General features: G+C 36.9%; 1 protein-coding gene across 2 annotated transcripts in view; it reads right to left on the minus strand.

Moving 5' to 3' along the window:
• G3BP2 (GTPase activating protein (SH3 domain) binding protein 2) overlaps positions 1-5,579 on the minus strand; it is a 19,933-nt gene extending 14,354 nt beyond the window's left edge. For both annotated transcript variants that reach the window (XM_014537812.1, XM_014537804.1), the window contains exons 1-5: positions 5,461-5,579; positions 3,181-3,262; positions 2,198-2,371; positions 1,572-1,662; positions 341-443 (exon numbers count right to left, since the gene is read on the minus strand). In XM_014537812.1, coding sequence (XP_014393298.1) covers positions 341-443; positions 1,572-1,662; positions 2,198-2,371; positions 3,181-3,262; positions 5,461-5,555 — 545 coding nt within the window. In that variant the 5' untranslated portion in view covers positions 5,556-5,579. The remainder of the gene's footprint in view (positions 1-340; positions 444-1,571; positions 1,663-2,197; positions 2,372-3,180; positions 3,263-5,460) is intronic.
• Positions 5,580-18,202: the final 12,623 nt, after the last annotated feature.

An 18,202-nucleotide genomic window follows, 5' to 3' on the forward strand; every position in this document is an offset into this window, starting at 1 on the left:
TATGGGGGGGAAAAAGAGGAACAACTGTAATTATCTGAACAATAAAGATTTAATTTAAAAAAATTTTAAAAAGAATAAAATAATCTAAAAAAATAAAATAAATAAAATGCTCACTCTGTATTGTCCTAAGTGATCTGCATTATCAGTAAGTGATCGTGGTTTTGGTCTAAACCATGTTCAATTTTTTAATTAATTAAAACAATTATTTCCAAATTTCTTCAAAGTACTCAAATACTGTCCTAATAGGTACCTTTATCAAAAACTTCCAACAATTCTAGGAGCAAAAACCACCTGACGTTATAATATAGAACAAATTTAACTTTGCAAGCACTATTCTTACGTCACAGGGTGAGCTTCATAGTATCCACTGTTAGCATTTTCTTGTACAGGTTCTGGAGATGGTTGCCTTTCTTCTTGTTCCTCTTCTACTTCATCTTCCGATTCTGACAACACATAATATACCAAATCTTTTTTTTAAGAGGTTCAACACACAATGTGATATACATATTTTTAATGATTAAGGCAGTGATATGATAGTAAATAGCAAAAAATTGTCATATTTCTTACAAAAGCACTAATTTGTGATATTCCCTAGTCTCTAAAAAAAAAAAAATGAAGAGCAAGCAAGATAAAGTTTGGTATTTAATCGTATTTTTTTAAAAAATCCATTAGTGCCCTAGCTGGTTTGGCTCAATGGATAGAGCGTCGGCCTGCGGAGTAAAAGGTCCCGGCTTCGATTCCGGTCAAGGGCATGTACCTTGGTTGCGGGCACATACGCAGTAGGAGGTGTGCAGGAGGCAGCTGATTGATGTTGCTCTCTCATCGATGTTTCTAACTCTCTATCCCTCTCTCTTCCTCTCTGTAAAAAATCAATAATATATATATATATATTTTTAAAATCCATTAGTAAGGAAAAGAAAGGAAATAAATTACAAAGCCATAACTCAGTTTCCTTTGTCACATCTATTCAATAGAGCAAATAATAATTTAAAAAATGATGTATATCAATGGAAGATCAATTAAATAATTATGGTATATCTAAAAAATTACCAGTCAACAAAAATATTACGTAAAAAATTAAAAGTATTATTTTTAAAATATTTTTATTGATTTCACTGAGGAAGGGAGATGGAGAGAGATAGAAACATCAATGATGAGAGAGAATCATTGATCAGCTGCCTCCTGCACATCCTACACTGGGGATTGAGCCCGCAACCTGGGCATATGCTTGGACCTGGAATTGAACCGTGACCTCCTGGTTCATAGGTCAATGCTCAACAATGAGCCACACCAGTCAGGCCTAAAAGCAAGCTTTAGGCCAAGTACAGGATTCAACAAAATTCTGTAATTTGCACCAAACTCTTAGTTATCTATAAAGGATGAGATTGAGAATTTTTTTCACTCTCTGTCTGACTTTTTTATAATTTCATATAATGAACACCTATACTGTTTATAACAAAAACCAAAAGGTGAAAGGGGTTTTGAACTCAGTTATACAAAAGCTTCTGTAAGTTTCATACTTTTCCTTAAAGAGTGATGAAAGAACCTTTCTACCTTGAAAGTAACCTCACCTTCATCAAGTTCTGGTTCAGAATCACCAAATACTTCATCCTCATAACGAAACATATCATTGTGAACGTAAAATTTATTTGGAACAGATCCCTGTAAAAAAAACATACAAATATGCCATAAGTACCCATAAAGGTGGCACAACACAAAAAGAACAAATTACACGGCACATTCAATTTCTATTTTAATACTATAGAAATAACGTAGACTCAATATAATTTCCCAAAGTTTAACATGCTATATGATGTTAATAAAGTAAACTAAAGAAGATCAATCAAAGAATATTGGAACTCAAGAAATGTCTACTCCATGTAAGAGAATCTGAACAATTAACAAATGAAACTTTCCCATTCCGTTTAATATGTAACCTATTAAACATAACGTAATTTTTTTATTAGTTCTGTAATTTTAATCATCTATTTACCCATTAGTATCAGTATCTGTCTTTTACCTCTAGTCAAAGAGTGCAAACACACACACACAAAAAGCTCAAGTAAATTATATCAACATGTTCACTACAAATTTCTCAAAAAAGTTACATGTATATGTATCCAAGCTGGTAAGAAGAAACTCTTTGGACACATCAAGCAACTAAGAGCCAAACAAAATCATGTAAATGAAAACTTACTTCAGGAGCCAGAACAAAGGTTTGCATAAACTTCCTCTCTGGTTGTCCACTGTTAGACAACAAACCCATGACCTGGACAACTACTCCATCACTCAAGGTTGCATGAGCATCCACATGACGAATTTTAGTATGACATTCACTGAAGTTCAGAGATAATACTTTGTGGTGTATATCCTTTATTAGGAGAAGGGAAAAAATACAAACTTTTGTGATACTGCATTACCTATACAATACTACAACAAAACTTCACTGATTTCTTCCTTACAATTTATAGATTATTTACTTAATCCTTCTGCCTCACTTGAATCCATTTCATCATACTATGTATTACTGCCAGACTGGTCTTCCTAAGCCACCATTTTCAACATGTCAACTCTTGACACAAGAAATCACAATGGCGTCTCTTATTATGCAGAAATATGGGCTTTATAAAGCTTCCTGCCATATTCTGTATTGGGCATTTAGTTACTCACACAAAATGTGTTGACTACTCCTTGACCGCATAGCTTGCTATGCTTGCTAAGGCCATTTCTTCTACTTTCAATTTCTTCGTTTGGCAAGGCCAAATCCTGTAATTCAGAGTCTAGCTGAAATCCCACATCCCATTCTCTACAAAATCATTAAGGAGCATACATACTTCTGTACATCCCTATTTAAAGTAACATTCAGCCCACATTTGTATAAACTTAATACATTGTCTCAACTGTTTTATGTATAAAATACATCAAGGATAGAAAACATCCCATCTTCTCCTTTGTATCCACCCCAATGTAATAATGTGCTTCATTCAAAATGGATGTTTTTAAGAACTCAAAGCACAATCCACAATTATTGTAACATAAATTCTAGTTACAACTAATGATCACATTCAAGAAATTAATGGCAATGGGAGGCGGGGGGGAGAATGGGCACACGAAGGCTATTTTTCAAATCTCTATCAACACACAAGAAAAATCTAAAATGTATATGAAATTGATAGTTACATTTTGGCCATAAACAGCCTCCTGGGGCTTTCCACTGGCATCTACTCCACCATGAACATAGGAAGAATTTCTGCCATAAAACCTGTAAAACCATTGATAATGATTAATATTCAATTATCAAGAGAAGTCTAAGAGGCAATAGAGTTCTGGTATCAGAGAGACCTAATTTCCAGGTCCAGCTCTCTCATTCATTAGTTGTATAATTTTAAGTATATTTAGGGTTTTTAAGTTCACTTTCCGTGGTTATAAATCAGAACAATGACTACCCCATAGGAGGATTAAATGAATAATGACATAAAATTATTAGCGTATCTAGCACACTAATACACCATGCACCCAGATCATTAGCTATTCTCATCTAATTCCTGTTACATCTATTTTTTGTTAAGTGGAAAAATGAAATATTCATAAAACATTCTACATACTGGTGCTGCAGTAGTTGACCCATTTCTTTTCCTTTAGATAAAAAAACTCAGTAATCTAGATTAGTTTGGGAATCAAATGCTGTTTAACATTCTACTTTTTGAGTTCCAAATGATTACTAACCCTTGAAAGGTTTAGATTAAATCAGTTTAGATTTAAAATAACAAATAATTCAGAGACTATATAAAAAAATCTACATTATTTCAACACCCAATTTTTTATTAATATTTTTATATTGCTCTTAAGTACACGATGCTTCTCTGGCATTACCTAAAGCAATTAGAATCAATATCTTTCTAAATTAGGGTTATCAAACATGCAAGGTTGATTTTTTCATAAAGAGAATTCAAGTTCAATCATAAAACATGTTTAAGACTTCCTCTATGTCAAGTAATGTTCTCAGTGCATTACATATACTGATTCATTTAACCCTAACAACAAACTCATGAAATAAGTGCTATTATCTAAATGAGCAAACTGAGATTCAGAAGAAGTTAAATTAACTTACCTAAGATCACACGCCTTTCAAGTGGGGCAGCTAAGACATAAACTCAGTCTGTCTCATTCCAGCGTCCATACTTTTAACTGCTACCCATATTTTAAAGTTTATACTATTTCCTCCAATTTTGTAAAACTGGCATGCACATCAACTGCTATTATTTCACTGGAGGACAACTTGGCTCTAAATGCGCCTAAGAAAAACTTTTAACATTTTGACTTCTAGGAACTTATTCTTAAGGCGCACAAAAATGTATGTGTGAGGATATTCATTACAGTATTAACCAGTACAAAATTACAAACTAAATTTTCATTACTAGGGAAACTGGTTACATAAGTATAAAACAGTAGTGCTGCTATTTGAAATGATGGTGGAAAGTCTGTTTTACATTTTACTTTTTCATCATTATAAAAAAAGTTCCTTGCTTTAAAATAAAGCTAAAAACGTTAATACCTACATTGTAAAAAGATTAAATTTCAAATCATGAATGACCCTATTAATTCTATTCTCCTTCCACAAACACTGTCAACAAGAAAGCCTTTATTTTTATAATTAGGTAAATGTATAAGTATTCATTTTAGGTTGGGGGGGGGGTGTTGCTATATAAAAATGTCTCCTGTAACAACACAGAATAATACACATGTTTAACAATGCAGGGCATATTGCAAAGTCTAACTTCAGAATAACCAGCATCCTTATAAGAGAACCTATAAATAATATATATATTTATCCTTAGCTCACTTGGCTAGAGTATTCTACAACAAATACTTGCAAAGCCTAATACTTACAAAAGTCTCACTTATCTTCCATCTGCTAAAATATATCAGAAAGAACATAAATCAATTTCATTTCAATCTCTGGAAAAAATAAGCTTACAAATTCCAACTCTTACCAAAATAGTAAACAAGGCTCTTGTTGCTGTTTTACCAAGAAATACTATTTTGCAGATTAATCAAGAAATGTTCACAAGTATAATCACTTAATGAATTCATTTCCTAATGTTGCTATAGAAAACTTTAAGGAGGTGACTTAAGCCCATGATTTCAAATTGCAGACTGGAACTCATTAGTTGTTAAGCCAAAGATGGTTGTTTTTTTAAATGAAACATAAAGTACTAGAGTATATAATTTTGTGCACATGCATAAGCATGTGATGTGTTATATTGTGTGAAATGGTTTTCTTACTGTGGATTTCATTTTTTTAAAAAATGGTTTTAGCCACCAGATGGTTCAAATATTAGATAAGGTTTACAAAAGATACTGTCAAGACAGGAGGTGACAGGGAAGACAGTATGTCAAGTCATATTCAAGAAAATAAAACTAAATAAAAAATACTAAAATAAACCATTTAAAATTTACCTGTGTAAATATTCTGGAGCTTTATTCAGCAAAGTATAATACTGCCTCACAAACTCCCGCCCTACAAGCAGCGGACTGGGCTTCTCCATAACCATTTCTTTGCTGCACAATGTCAAAATCTAAGGGAGCAAACACAAGAAAATTAAGTATTGGAAAGTCATCTTTGTAAACTTCCATGAAATAAATTTTCTGAGCCATACAAGTGGTAATTAAGAATATTAATACCACTTATTAAAAAGTAGTTTAAAATGGCAAAAGAATTCCGAAAAACCACTGGTAACCTCCAACATCTGCATCTCCTGCCCTTATCCCTCAAAAGGGAGAAGTAGCACAGTTATTTCCAAAACTGTAAAATCAAGTAACCAAGAACAAGACAGTCCAGTGCTGCCTCAGATTATAAGAAAAAGTAGTAAGAACAAGTAACCAAGATTTTCCATTCATAGCACCTTTTTTCCTTTGGGGACCATTATCTCCTATGTTCATGAATTCATTTTTAAAAACTAGTTAGAGGGTACAGGGCAGGACTGGGAGATTACACTTATGGAAGAAGTACTAACTTGTCTCTTCTTCATATTTTCACAATAATGATTACCACTAAAAATCAACAATAATCTTGGTACTCAAAAGAAAAATTTTTTAATTAATTGGTGTAAGTTCTTCCAATCTTTCTTTCCATTAGGCATCTAACTAAGCCATGTACTGTACTGTTTATAGTAAGTTAAATACACTAACAAGATAAGACTCTAGCCCTCAAGGAGTGTATAGTCGGTCAAGGAATATTAAACAAGCAAACAAAGAACAGAATGTGTTAGGTGCTATGCTAAAAATTACTTTTAAGCTGAAATCTCAAAGATAAGGTCAAGAAACACAAATACAGCCCTAGCCGGTTTGGCTCAGTGGATAGAGCGTTGGCCTGTGGACCAAAGGGTCCTGGGTTCCATTCTGGTCAAGGGCACATACCTTAGTTCAGGCCCCTCACCGGCCCAGAGCCCCAACCAGGGCCTGGGCCAGTGCATGAGGCAACCGATCGATGTGCTCTCTGTCTTTCCCTCATTCTTCTACTCTCCCTAAAGTAAAAAATCAATGGAAAAATTTCCTCGGATGAAGATTAACAAACAAAATACAAACAAAAAAAAAGTAAGAAAGAAAATTAGAAACATAACCTTTCATCATTTAAAGTAAATGTTTTATATGTTTACAGCCCCAGAACAGTCAAAATTATAACAAGCCAGCCTGCATGGCTCAGCAGTTGAGTGTCGACCTATGAACTGGGAGGTCATAGTTCAATTCCCAGTCAAGGCACATGCCTGGGTTGTGGGCTTGATCGTCAATGTGATTGGTGTGGGGCATGCAGGAGGCAGCCAATGGATGATATTCCTGTCTCATCGATGTTTCTCTCTCCCTCTCCCTTCCCCTCTTTCTAAAAATCAATAAAAAAAATTTTTAAAAACAGTTTTGTTCAAATGGTTAAAGACAGAAATGATATTAAGGATTGTTTCTGGGTTGGGGAACTTCATTGTTCCCTTTCTCCTCCATATTTCCAAATTTTCTACAGTGACACTTCCTCATTTATCCCAAATATCTCATCACATTTATAAGGTACATATTCACTTATCATTTTTCTCACATACAACCAAAGTAAAAAAAAGGTACATATTGATAGACTACACCTATCAATATCAAAGGAAGGGTCAAAATACACTAAAAAGTTATTGTAGCAAGGTTCAAGAGGAACTTCAAATTACCTACCACCTCGAAAGTCACTGAAATATCATGATCATGGTATCATCCATTTAGATCAGAGCTAGGCAAAGGGAATAGGAAATGGAGGTAACTTTTATTTGATTATTATTCAATAAACTAGAGGCCTGTCCTCTCACAATCTGGGATGCTGAATGCAGCAGTGACCATACCAACTGGGGGCAGCTCCTGCGCTGAGCATCTGCCCCCTGGTGGTCAGTGCACGTCATAGCGACCAGTCATTCCGCCATCTGGTCGATTTGCATATTAGGGTTTCATTATATAGGATTATTCAAAGGAGGTAATTTGAAATGGTAAATGAGAAAAGGCAATGCTAATCTGGTAAAAGCCTAACAAATGGCTATACAATATGAGGCTATGCAGAGCCTCTTTCTTAAGGCGCAGGAGGCTCCTCCACAGGGATGATAGAATGAAAGAAAGTTGTCATTCAGAGGATGGGTTTTAAGTTAATTATACTGACAAATATAACTTAAAGATCAGTTACTTCTTTACCATAAGTCTGATTTAAAGTGAATCAGAATTTAGAGGGCTAAAATATAACCGACTGATGGAAATCAAGCAGAAAGTAAAGGTATTGGGGATGGCACAACCTTACTGATTAATCTATTTTTTAATGACAGACTAATTTATGTGTTCTACACAAGCAACTGCCATCTCTTCCATCTCCCCCCGCCCTTCCCCCAGAGTAGGAAAATTAACAGTTCAATAAATAAAGAATGCATCAAAGAAGCATTAGAGATAAATTATAGATGAACCACCAAACAAGGTAGTTTGGGACGTGGAAAAAGCTGACTAATATAAAATTTGTGTTTATTATTCATGCAAGGCAGTGCACATAAGAAAGCCAAGAGAAAGAAAGAACCAAATTACCCATTCAGAATAAAAAGTCATGTGTTTTTTTTAATCTCAATTTCCTAATTTACAAATTGAGACATGATCTCTGGTCAAGCCTACAAGACTATGCAGGTCAATAAAGATAACCAAGACAGTACAAAAAAAGATCTTCAGAAGTTTGTTAGCCTCTAGCACCCAAATACCAACATTATATCCAGCTTCCCTCATTATCTATTGAGCCTTAGCTATGTCCAAGACCATTCTACTGACCAACTCTGTCCCATCACACTTAAAATCCATGTGTACCTTCATCAATAGCCTTTTATTCCTTCCTATTTCTAAAAATGTCTCCTTCTCCATTTGCCTAGACTAATTCCTGAAGCACATACCCAGGGAAAATGCTCTATATATCAACTGTTACCATTTTTTCTAAATCTCTTAATACTCATAAGCCATTGAGAAGAGCAGAGGGAAAAAGTAACACATACACACAAATAAGATAGAAAAGAAAGTCATATTGGACTTCCTATTGGTATCTACAATATGCTCAGATTTCCTCAATTTCAAAACGAATATTTAAAAAACCTGTTATCAACCAAAGTTATTAGCCTCTATTCTTCCCATGACTAAAACCTCAGCTTTTAGTTAAGCACTTAGGTTTTTGTTTACTTTTTAAAGTCAGTGAATTAGTAGCATATAATGGAACTGTCCCCAAAGCAAACAACCTAAGGCTAGTATGAATATAAAGTAAAAAATGAGCTGACATTTCTGTTCTACTCTGTACAAGTTCAATACTGGTTGAACAGTAAATAGAAATTACAGAAAGTTAGATTTAGGTTCAATCCTATCATATATATATATAAAAAGAGGTAATATGCAAACTGTCCAGGGCACTGTAACATCACAACCGCTCAGGAGGAGGCTGCGCGCAGGTGGATGGGAGGGACTGCGGGCGAGGTAGCGGCTTGAGCAGGCCCGGGGGGGGGGGGGGGGGGGGGGGCGCGCCCCCCCCGCGCCCCAGGAACAGAGGAGGGATTGGGTTAGGAGAGACACCGCAGGGAGAGAGGAAGAGGCAAGCAGGCGAACTGAGGGGCTGAGACAAAATGCATTTACAAAGGCCCAAGAATTCAAGAAGGTGATCTAGGGTTTTTCCACCTCACTCCCGGAGGAAAAAACAACCAGTCGACCAGTCGCTATGATGCATACTGACCACCAGGGGCAGACACTCAACGCAGGAGCTGGTCCCTGGTGGTCAGGGCGCTCCCACAGCGGGAGTGCCGCTCAGAGGGCGGGTCCACAGCTTCTCGGCTGACTGAGATGAGCAGCACCCCCACAGTGGGCCGATCCCCTCAGGCCCGAATCCGGTGCACCGGGCCTCTAGTCCTATATAATAAAAGCCTAATATTCTAAATGTCCGACCATTCAACCAGTCACTATGACGCGCACTGGCCACCAGGGGGCAGATGCTCCAACCAATAGGTTAGCTTGCTGCTGGGTCTGGCGGATCCGGACTGAGTGAGACGGGCCAGACATGCCCTGGAACCCTCCCGTGATCCCTCCCTGGCCGACTGGCCCCGATCAGCGCCGATCGGGACTGGGCGAGATGGGCTGGACATGCCCTGGATGAATTCATACACCAGGACTCTAGTATAAATATAATGAAAGAATAACCTGAAAGAGCTATTTCATGAATAGCCAGTCACTGCAGGTATTTATTGCAGAGACTAACTGAATAATTCAGCAGAAATATTGTCAAACTAGTCATGTGTCTAACAAAGATTAGGTAACTCCAATGCCAGCATTCTAGAAGTCTATTAACAAGAACACCTTTGACTCCTACTTCAATACTCATTCCATACCTTTCTAATGATTGAAACATTATGCAGCCACATTTGGGTCCAGCTAAAATACTGTTCCCTGAAAAGCTTATCTGTTTGCCCCAATAGGATATTATTATCTTACCTCTGAATTCTCAACTTTGGGTCTTTATCATGACACTTCATTAGTCATATCCTGCCCTAAATTACTAAATGTGTATCTGTCTTAGTCTTCCTCTTCTCTACTCCCCTCTTATGTATTATATTCTGAGCTTTCCCTTGAATGTCATTCCTCAAAAGTCACAATTGTACTAAAAAATCCAATAACCTCTCCTCACTACTCTATATGTCTGCATTATCACTGTTGACCACCTCCTTCTAATGCTTCTAGATTTCCACGATGAGGCCAATAACCTACAACTCAACACCTATAATAATGACTAACATAAAAATCTAAAAGTACTAACTGTTTACAAGATAGGGAGGGTTGGTAGGAATGAAAAAATGTTAATCACTTCAGAAAACAGCAAGGCAGTTTCTTATAAAATTAAAAACATACACATATCCCATATTATTCAGCAATCCTACTTCTACGTACTTATCCAAGAAAAATGAGGCATATGTCAAAAAACATGTATGCTGTTTATGACAGCTTTATTAATAAACATTTAAAAGCTGGAAACAACAAAATGACCATTAGCCAGGAGAATAAATAAATTGTGGTGTAAGTCCATGCAACTGAATACTGCTCAGCAATAAAAAGAACTGACTTATGCAACAACATGGATGAGTTTCAAAAACATTATTCCAAGCTAAAGAAGTTAATCCTATATAATTCTATTGATAGGACATTCTGTAAAATGTAAAAACTATAGGATTACATCAGTTCAGGGGCTGGAGGCAGAAGGGAAACAACTAAAAGGAACATGAAGGAACTTCAGGTGATGGAAATATCTTGTACCTTGATTGAAGTGGTGGTCTCATGACTGTGTATGTCTGTCCAAAGTCATATAACTGCACATGAAAAGAGTGGTTTTTACTCTTTGTAAATTATTCCTCAATTAACATTTAGCAATGCAATTATGCTTCATTATGTCAATCATTTCACAACTATTTATGGAGAATCTACCACAACCAAGCATTTATAAGAGAAACATGGTACCCTGAAATCAATACTATTCAACAGTTCAAAAAAGGCAATTTATTCTAAGTTATCATCTTTCACCTACTAGGATTAACAAAAATTAATATCCAGTACTGTTAAGAATATGGGAAAAAGGCTCTTTCACAAACAGTATTGGTGGGAATATAAACTGTTAAAACCTTTTGGAGATTTAATTTCACAGTTTTAATCAATAAAGTAATAAAAATGAACACATACACAGTAATCACACTTCAAGAAGTAAATGCACAAAGATGGTATATTCAAGGTTTTTCATTGCCACAAAAGAAAAAAAAATCAGCCTAAATGCCCATCAACAGGAAAATGATTTACTAAATTATGGCATATCTATAAAATACAAAATTATACACTCAATAAAAATAGGGAAAAACAGGGAAGTTATACTTAAACCACATTGTCCGAGTATTTAAAAGAACATATATTGACTTTGTAGTTTTAAAAATAGTATTTTTAAATTTTTCATTTAGGTTTTGATAACCATTAAACAGATATGAGTTACTGGTTAGGAAACATGGCTCTAGAACAGTGGTTCTCAACCTTCTGGCCCTTTAAATACAGTTCCTCATGTTGTGACCCAACCATAAAATTATTTTCGTTGCTACTTCATAACTGTAATGTTGCTACTGTTAAGAATCATAATGTAAATATCTGATATGCAGGATGGGCTTACGCGACCCCAGTGAAAGGGTCGTTTGACCACCAAAGGGATCACGACCCCCCAGTGAAAGGGTCGTTTGACTGCCAAAGGGATCACGACCCACAGGTTGAGAACCGCTGCTCTAGAATAAAGGTTGAAAGTGTGAAAATTCATTTAGTACTACTAGTTAACCAAAAAAGTACCAACAGTATGCTTACATTAGTGACCATTAATGGTTAAAGTCTGAGTGTGCTTAAATATTACCAACTAACTGAAGATAAAATGGAGAAGGCTGAAATGGGAGAAACAGACCATAAAGATACCATGCTAGAATTAAAAATAAGCAGCCCCACAGAGAAAGAGTATAATGAAAAACCTACTGCCTAAGACTGTAAGGTACACTCTCCAAGTTTAATGTTTCCAAGAGGTAATTTAAAAAACACTTGTGTTTACCTGAGATAGTACTATTTTCTCAGATAACCTGATACCAATGGTCTTAGAAACAAAAATAAATCGAACCCCAACTGTGAAATATCAATTCATGTGCAGTCATTATGTCCACTTTCACCACTATTATTTAACACTAGAGGCCCGGTGCACAAAAATTTGTGCACTCAGGTGGGTCCCTCAGCCCGGCCTGTGCCCTCTCGCAGTCTGGGGCCCCTCAGGGGCCCCTTCCCCTGGCTACTGGCACCAGTTTTCCTCCGGTGCCTGGAACCCAGGCCTTCGCTCTTTGCCAGAATGGGCCTGGGCCCCAGGGGCATGGCAGAGGCTGGCGCGGCGGGTGAGGGGCTTAGCTCCTCGCTCGCCATGTGCGGGCCCCGGGGGCGTGGCGGAGTGTCTGCATCAGAGAGGCTCTCCAACCCCACCAGCCACCCTGGTCTCTGACCAGCATTTGGTCTGAGAGGGTCCCTGCCACCGGCACCACTTGTGTGCTCCAACAGGGGGCAGTGTGCTCCCCATGACCCTGAACCCTCAGAGCAGGGATTCCTGTTTTGCCCACCCCTGGCCCCAGGAGAGCCAGGACACCAAACCACAGAATTAACTTCTCACCCAGATTCACTTGCCGCGCGTGGGCCCCAGGGGCGTGGCCGAGGCCAGTGCAGCAGCGGGCTCTCTTTGCTCTTTGCTTGCCACGCTGGCCTTCGTTTGCTGCTCCTGCCCGGGGCCAGCTGGCTTCGCTCTGTCGCTTGGCGCCTACATATGCAAATTAACCGCCATCTTTGTTGGCGGTTAACTACCATCTTTCTTGGCAGTTAATTTGCATATCGCCCTGATTAGCCAATGGGAAGCGTAGCGAAGGTACGGTCAATTACCCTTTTTCTTTTATTAGATAGGATAGTACTGGAAGTCCTAACCACAGAAATCAGATAAGAAAAAATAAAAGGCATCCAAATTGAAAAGGAGAAAGTAAAACTGTTATTATTCACAGATGACTTGATATTGTACATAGAAAACCCTAAAGACTCCCCAAAAAAGCTGCTAGATTTAATAAATGAATTCAGAAAAGTAACAAGATACAAAATTAACATCCGGAAATCAATGGCATATTTAAACACCAATAATGAACTCTAAGAAAAAGAAACTAAAAACAAAAAAACAAGCCCATTTATCATTGCAACAAAAAAATAAGATACTTAGGAATAAACCAACAAAGTAAAAAAATTATACTCAGAAAACTATAGGACATTGAAAAAAGAAACAGAGGAAGATACAAACAAGTGTAAGCATATACCAAGTTCATCACATCATTAAAATGTCCATACTACTCAAAGCAATCTACAGATTCAATGCAATCCCAATTAAAATACCAACATATTTCACAGATCTAGAACTAATATTCTAAAAACTTATATGGAACCAAAAAAGACCCCAAACAGCTGCAGCAATCTTGAGCAAGAACAAATTTGGAGGAGATCACAATACTGGATATCAAACTATACTGCAATGCCATTGTAATTAAAACAGCCTGGTACTGGCACAAGAACAGGCAGACAGACAAATGGAACAGGACAGAAACCCCAAAATCCACCCACACCATTATGACCAATTAATATTTGACAACGGTGGCAAGAGCAAACAATGGAATATAGTCTCTTCAATAAATGGTACTGGGAGAATTGGACAGGTCCATACAAAAAAAAAAAAAAGAAAAGAAAAAGAAAAGAAACTAAACCATCAACTTACACTACACACAAGAATAAACTCAAAATAGATAAAAGATTTAGGTGTAAGTCACAAAACCATAAATATCCTAGAATAAAACATAGGCAGTACAATTTCAGATATCTAATGTAGCAGCATTTTAACCAATACATCTCCTAGGGCAAGAGAAACAAAGGAAAAAATACACATATGGTACTACATCAAATTAAAAAGCTTCTGCACAGCAAAAGAAACCATCACCAAAATGAAAAGGGAACCTACCGTATGGGAGAATATATCTGCCAATGATACACCTGATAAAGGATTAATTTCCAAAATATATAAAGAACTCATACAACTCAACACCAGGAAGACAATCCAATTAAAGAAATTGGCAAGGGACCTAAATAGACACTTCCCCAGAGGACATACAGATGGCCAATAGACATATGAAAAAATGCTCAAAGTCACTAATCACCATAGAGATGAAATTTAAAACTACAATGAGTTATCACTGCCAGAATGTCTACCATCAATACATCAATAAAGAACAAGCATTAGTGAGAATGCAGAGAAAAGGGAACCCTAGTACACTGCTGGTGGGAATGCAGCCACTGTGTAAAACAGTATGGAGTTTCCTCAAAAAATTAAAAATGGACCTGCCTTCTGACCCAGCAATCCCATTTCTGGGAATATACCCTAATAATCCCGACATACCAATCAGAAAGGATGTCTACACCCCTATGTTTATAGCAGTGTTATGTACAATAGCTAAGATCTGGAAACAGCCTAAGTGCCCATCAGTAGATGGGTGATAAAAAAGCGGTGGTACATTTACACAATAGAATACTACACGGCTGTAAAAAAGAAGGATTTCTTACCCTTTGTGACAGCATGAATGTACCTGGAGATTATTATGCTAAGTGAAATAAGCCTGTCAGAGAAAGACAAATACTGTATGACCTCACTTATTTGTGGAATCTAATGAACTAAACAGGTCCAGAGGTATGGATGCAGGGAACAACAGACTAACAGACCTCAGAGGGGAGAGGGTGGGAAGGAAGGGAGGAGATTAACCAAAGAACATATATGCAAATATGTATAGCCCATGGGCACAGACAATAGTGTGGCAAAGGCCTGAGGAGGGGCACGGGCTGGGTGGAGGAGGGCAAAGTGTGTGTGGGGGGAAATGGGAAACATCTATAATACTGTCAACAATTTCAAAAAATTAAACTAAAAAAATAATATTCTCAAAGACTACAAAACCATAGGGGAAAAAACAAACAAAAAAAAACCCCACAAAAAACAGAGCGTAAAATTTTAAATGACGGTCTGATTTCAATAACGTTACGGCAAGGTATGCACTTCGGCAAGACAGTGAAGTTAATTTTTCGATCTACTATAGGAAAATAATTATCAGAGCAGATTTCAATAAAAAATACAAAGTAACTTTGTATCCCACCAATTATCTTTAATCTCAGGGATCTCAAATGACATCTCCATTTTTATTAAAGAAACTATTATCCATAAAATAGCTAGATCTACATATAATCATAAAACCTAATTATAATTTGTTAACTTCAAACACCTGGCTGCAACAACCACTATATATAAGCATCAAAATGCATAATCAAAAATTTACTCTCCGAGGAGCCTGGAGTGTCCTGACCACCTATTAAGAATAAGAAACACAGCATCTTTGCTCAAGTAGTTCTAAGAGGGGGGAAAAATTCACTCATTACAAATTACTGACATAAAAATTCATGTCACACTTTGGTGGCTATTTCAATGTTTGGAGAAAATGGTCAAAATGAAAACTACTAAGAAGTGAGACACATGTCTTACTTAAAAAATGAAACAAAATAAAAAAGACCCCCAAGAAGCCAAAAGAAAATGACATTTAGGAAAATAATCTACAAAAATTTTTTCAGCACTGTAAAGTTAAATGTACTATATCCTGCTTCTTATAAAAAGACTAAGATTTCTACAAATAGGATGCAGTTCTTTTTACCAGAAAAAAAACACTGTATTACCAAAGGCCATGTCTATGCTAGGACACAGCTTATCTCTACTACTGAATACTTACTCCGTTGCTCCTCTAGAGCCCCTCACTTGGGGCTCATACAATTCAGGCCCAGGCTCTTTCGCACTGAACCATTCTCAATAGCTAACCCGTTTTCAAAAGCTGATCCCAAATTAAAATTAGAATCTTCCAAAATTCCAGGTGGGTCTGTTTAAAATGACTTTACCAATCAAACAGCGATTGTATCTCTCTCTAGAGAGCAAAGGCTACTTTGTTGTGACAGACCATTGAATGAAAGCATCACAATCAAGATCCATGCACCAGTGGTGGAAATGAACAATAAAAGGTAATTGTGGGTTAAGCCTTTTCTTTTTTTAGGCCTCAAAGGTAAGGAGGCAAGTTTTGAAACTCAGAAACTATTAAAAGTGATCAAGTATTGGGAGGAAATGCTGACCAACAATAATAAAAGCATGTATTTATATTATGCTTTCAAGTTTAACAAGTAACCTACATATTCCTTTATCTCCTTGAAATAGATAGGATATCAGTTTCATTTACAGAAAAGGAAACTGATGTTTAGAGAGCCTAAGAAAAGGAAGGAGTTCAAAGTCCCTCCTTATAGTTATGAAAGAGACGACCTGAAATCAGGTCTCCTGCCTCTGGTGATGTTTTCATTACACCTGTTAAAAACAACTGCTTTAGAAGAACAGCCAAAGACACAACTGTTCATATATTTGATATTGTTGGTAGAAGCAAAAAAGCAGGGGACAATAACATAATAGGAAATCTGAAAAGTGTCACCCCAACATACTAAAAAAGTTTTATCAAATAGGGTAAAATATATAGAAATTAAACAATAAACTGAGACACAGCAGTCAAGAAACTGATATACTATTACTTCTGAGCCAGTCCAGAGTTCTGGGAGGAGAACCAATTTGCCTTATCAGTTCTTAAACAAGTGTCCACCAGTGGAGAGTAACCAAGTCATGTTTGTCAATTAAGTTCTACTGAATTCAAAAGTTCAGAAACAACCCTTAAATTCGTACCTATCAAAACCAGATTTGAAAAGTAGTGATTCTCCACCTTCATACCCCCTCAGCATAAACTATGTGGGAAAGTCTTATTTAAAGCAATTTAGGAAAGAATTTTCAATCCTGATAGTGGGTAATCAACAGCAATAATTCTGCAGGATAAGGATACTGTTAAAAATCTAAAGACACTATTAGTAGTATTTATAGATTTTCAGTAACTGCTACAGAAATTTTCTTTTTTGATCTCCTAAGTGAAAAATGGATAATTAGTATTTCCTGCTACCAACAGTGCCAATATTATTCAATTCAAGAGTTGTCTGCTGGCAATTCAAGTTGCAAAATGAACATTCAATTAGACTATCAGATGGTTAAATACTTATTTTCTCTGTGGTCCTACTTTTGATCCCCATTTACCACACAAGCATTCTGGTTCTCTCCACTCTTAATACTTGTTCACACTTGACTAATATTTCAACCTCGGATATTCGCAATCGGAACAGCTCTTAGTAATAAGCAAGCCACTGCAGGTCCTTATCCTACTTATAATTCCTGATAACTTTTCAGAATTAAACAGCAGTTAGAGATTAAAACATATGACTGAGTTCTAAAAAATTTAAGAAAACGGAAAGGTAAATAAACATCACCAAAGAAACACATAATTCAGTTCTAAGTTCAAACTCATCATACCATCTATTTCTTAAGACCAGGAATTTGGGGCATAGAAAGGACCACTGGATACTATAATGTTTACTTAGAAACCTTGCTCACATGCCTAAGGCTATATTAACTGCCAAATATGGTGCTGGACAAGGAATTACCATATTCTTACCCTCTAGTATCCGGGGCTCCCTAATGGCAGTAAATGGTTCACGGAACCAGGTACAGGCATTGCTAACATTTGGAAGACTAAAACGAGGTCTGGAGCCTTGAACCCCAAACCAGGATTTTAACCCAAGTTAATATCACGACAATCCTATGGGGGGGCGGGGGTCAGAGAGGATAACTTGGCTGTTTTTGCACCTTCGGAGCACGTGTGTTTTTGTCTGTCTGTCTAAGAGAGCAAAGACACCGCCCCTCCCCCCCCCCCAAATTGGCTAAAACATTAAGTAGACCTTGAAGGGGGGAAAAAAAAATACTGATCTATGCTGAAAATGATAGATGCAAATCTATATTCGCTCCAAAGCGAGCAGCACAAGGCCATCTTAAGAAATCTGCTTTTAGAGAAGCAGGTAAAATTCGACCAGATTCGACTAACAAAATGAGCACTAGGGAAGCTTAGGTTCCTCCCTTGGACTATGCTTCCCGCACCCC

This window comes from Myotis brandtii, unplaced genomic scaffold (genome assembly GCF_000412655.1).
Source record: "Myotis brandtii unplaced genomic scaffold, ASM41265v1 scaffold1038, whole genome shotgun sequence".
Classification (NCBI taxonomy): domain Eukaryota; kingdom Metazoa; phylum Chordata; class Mammalia; order Chiroptera; family Vespertilionidae; genus Myotis; species Myotis brandtii.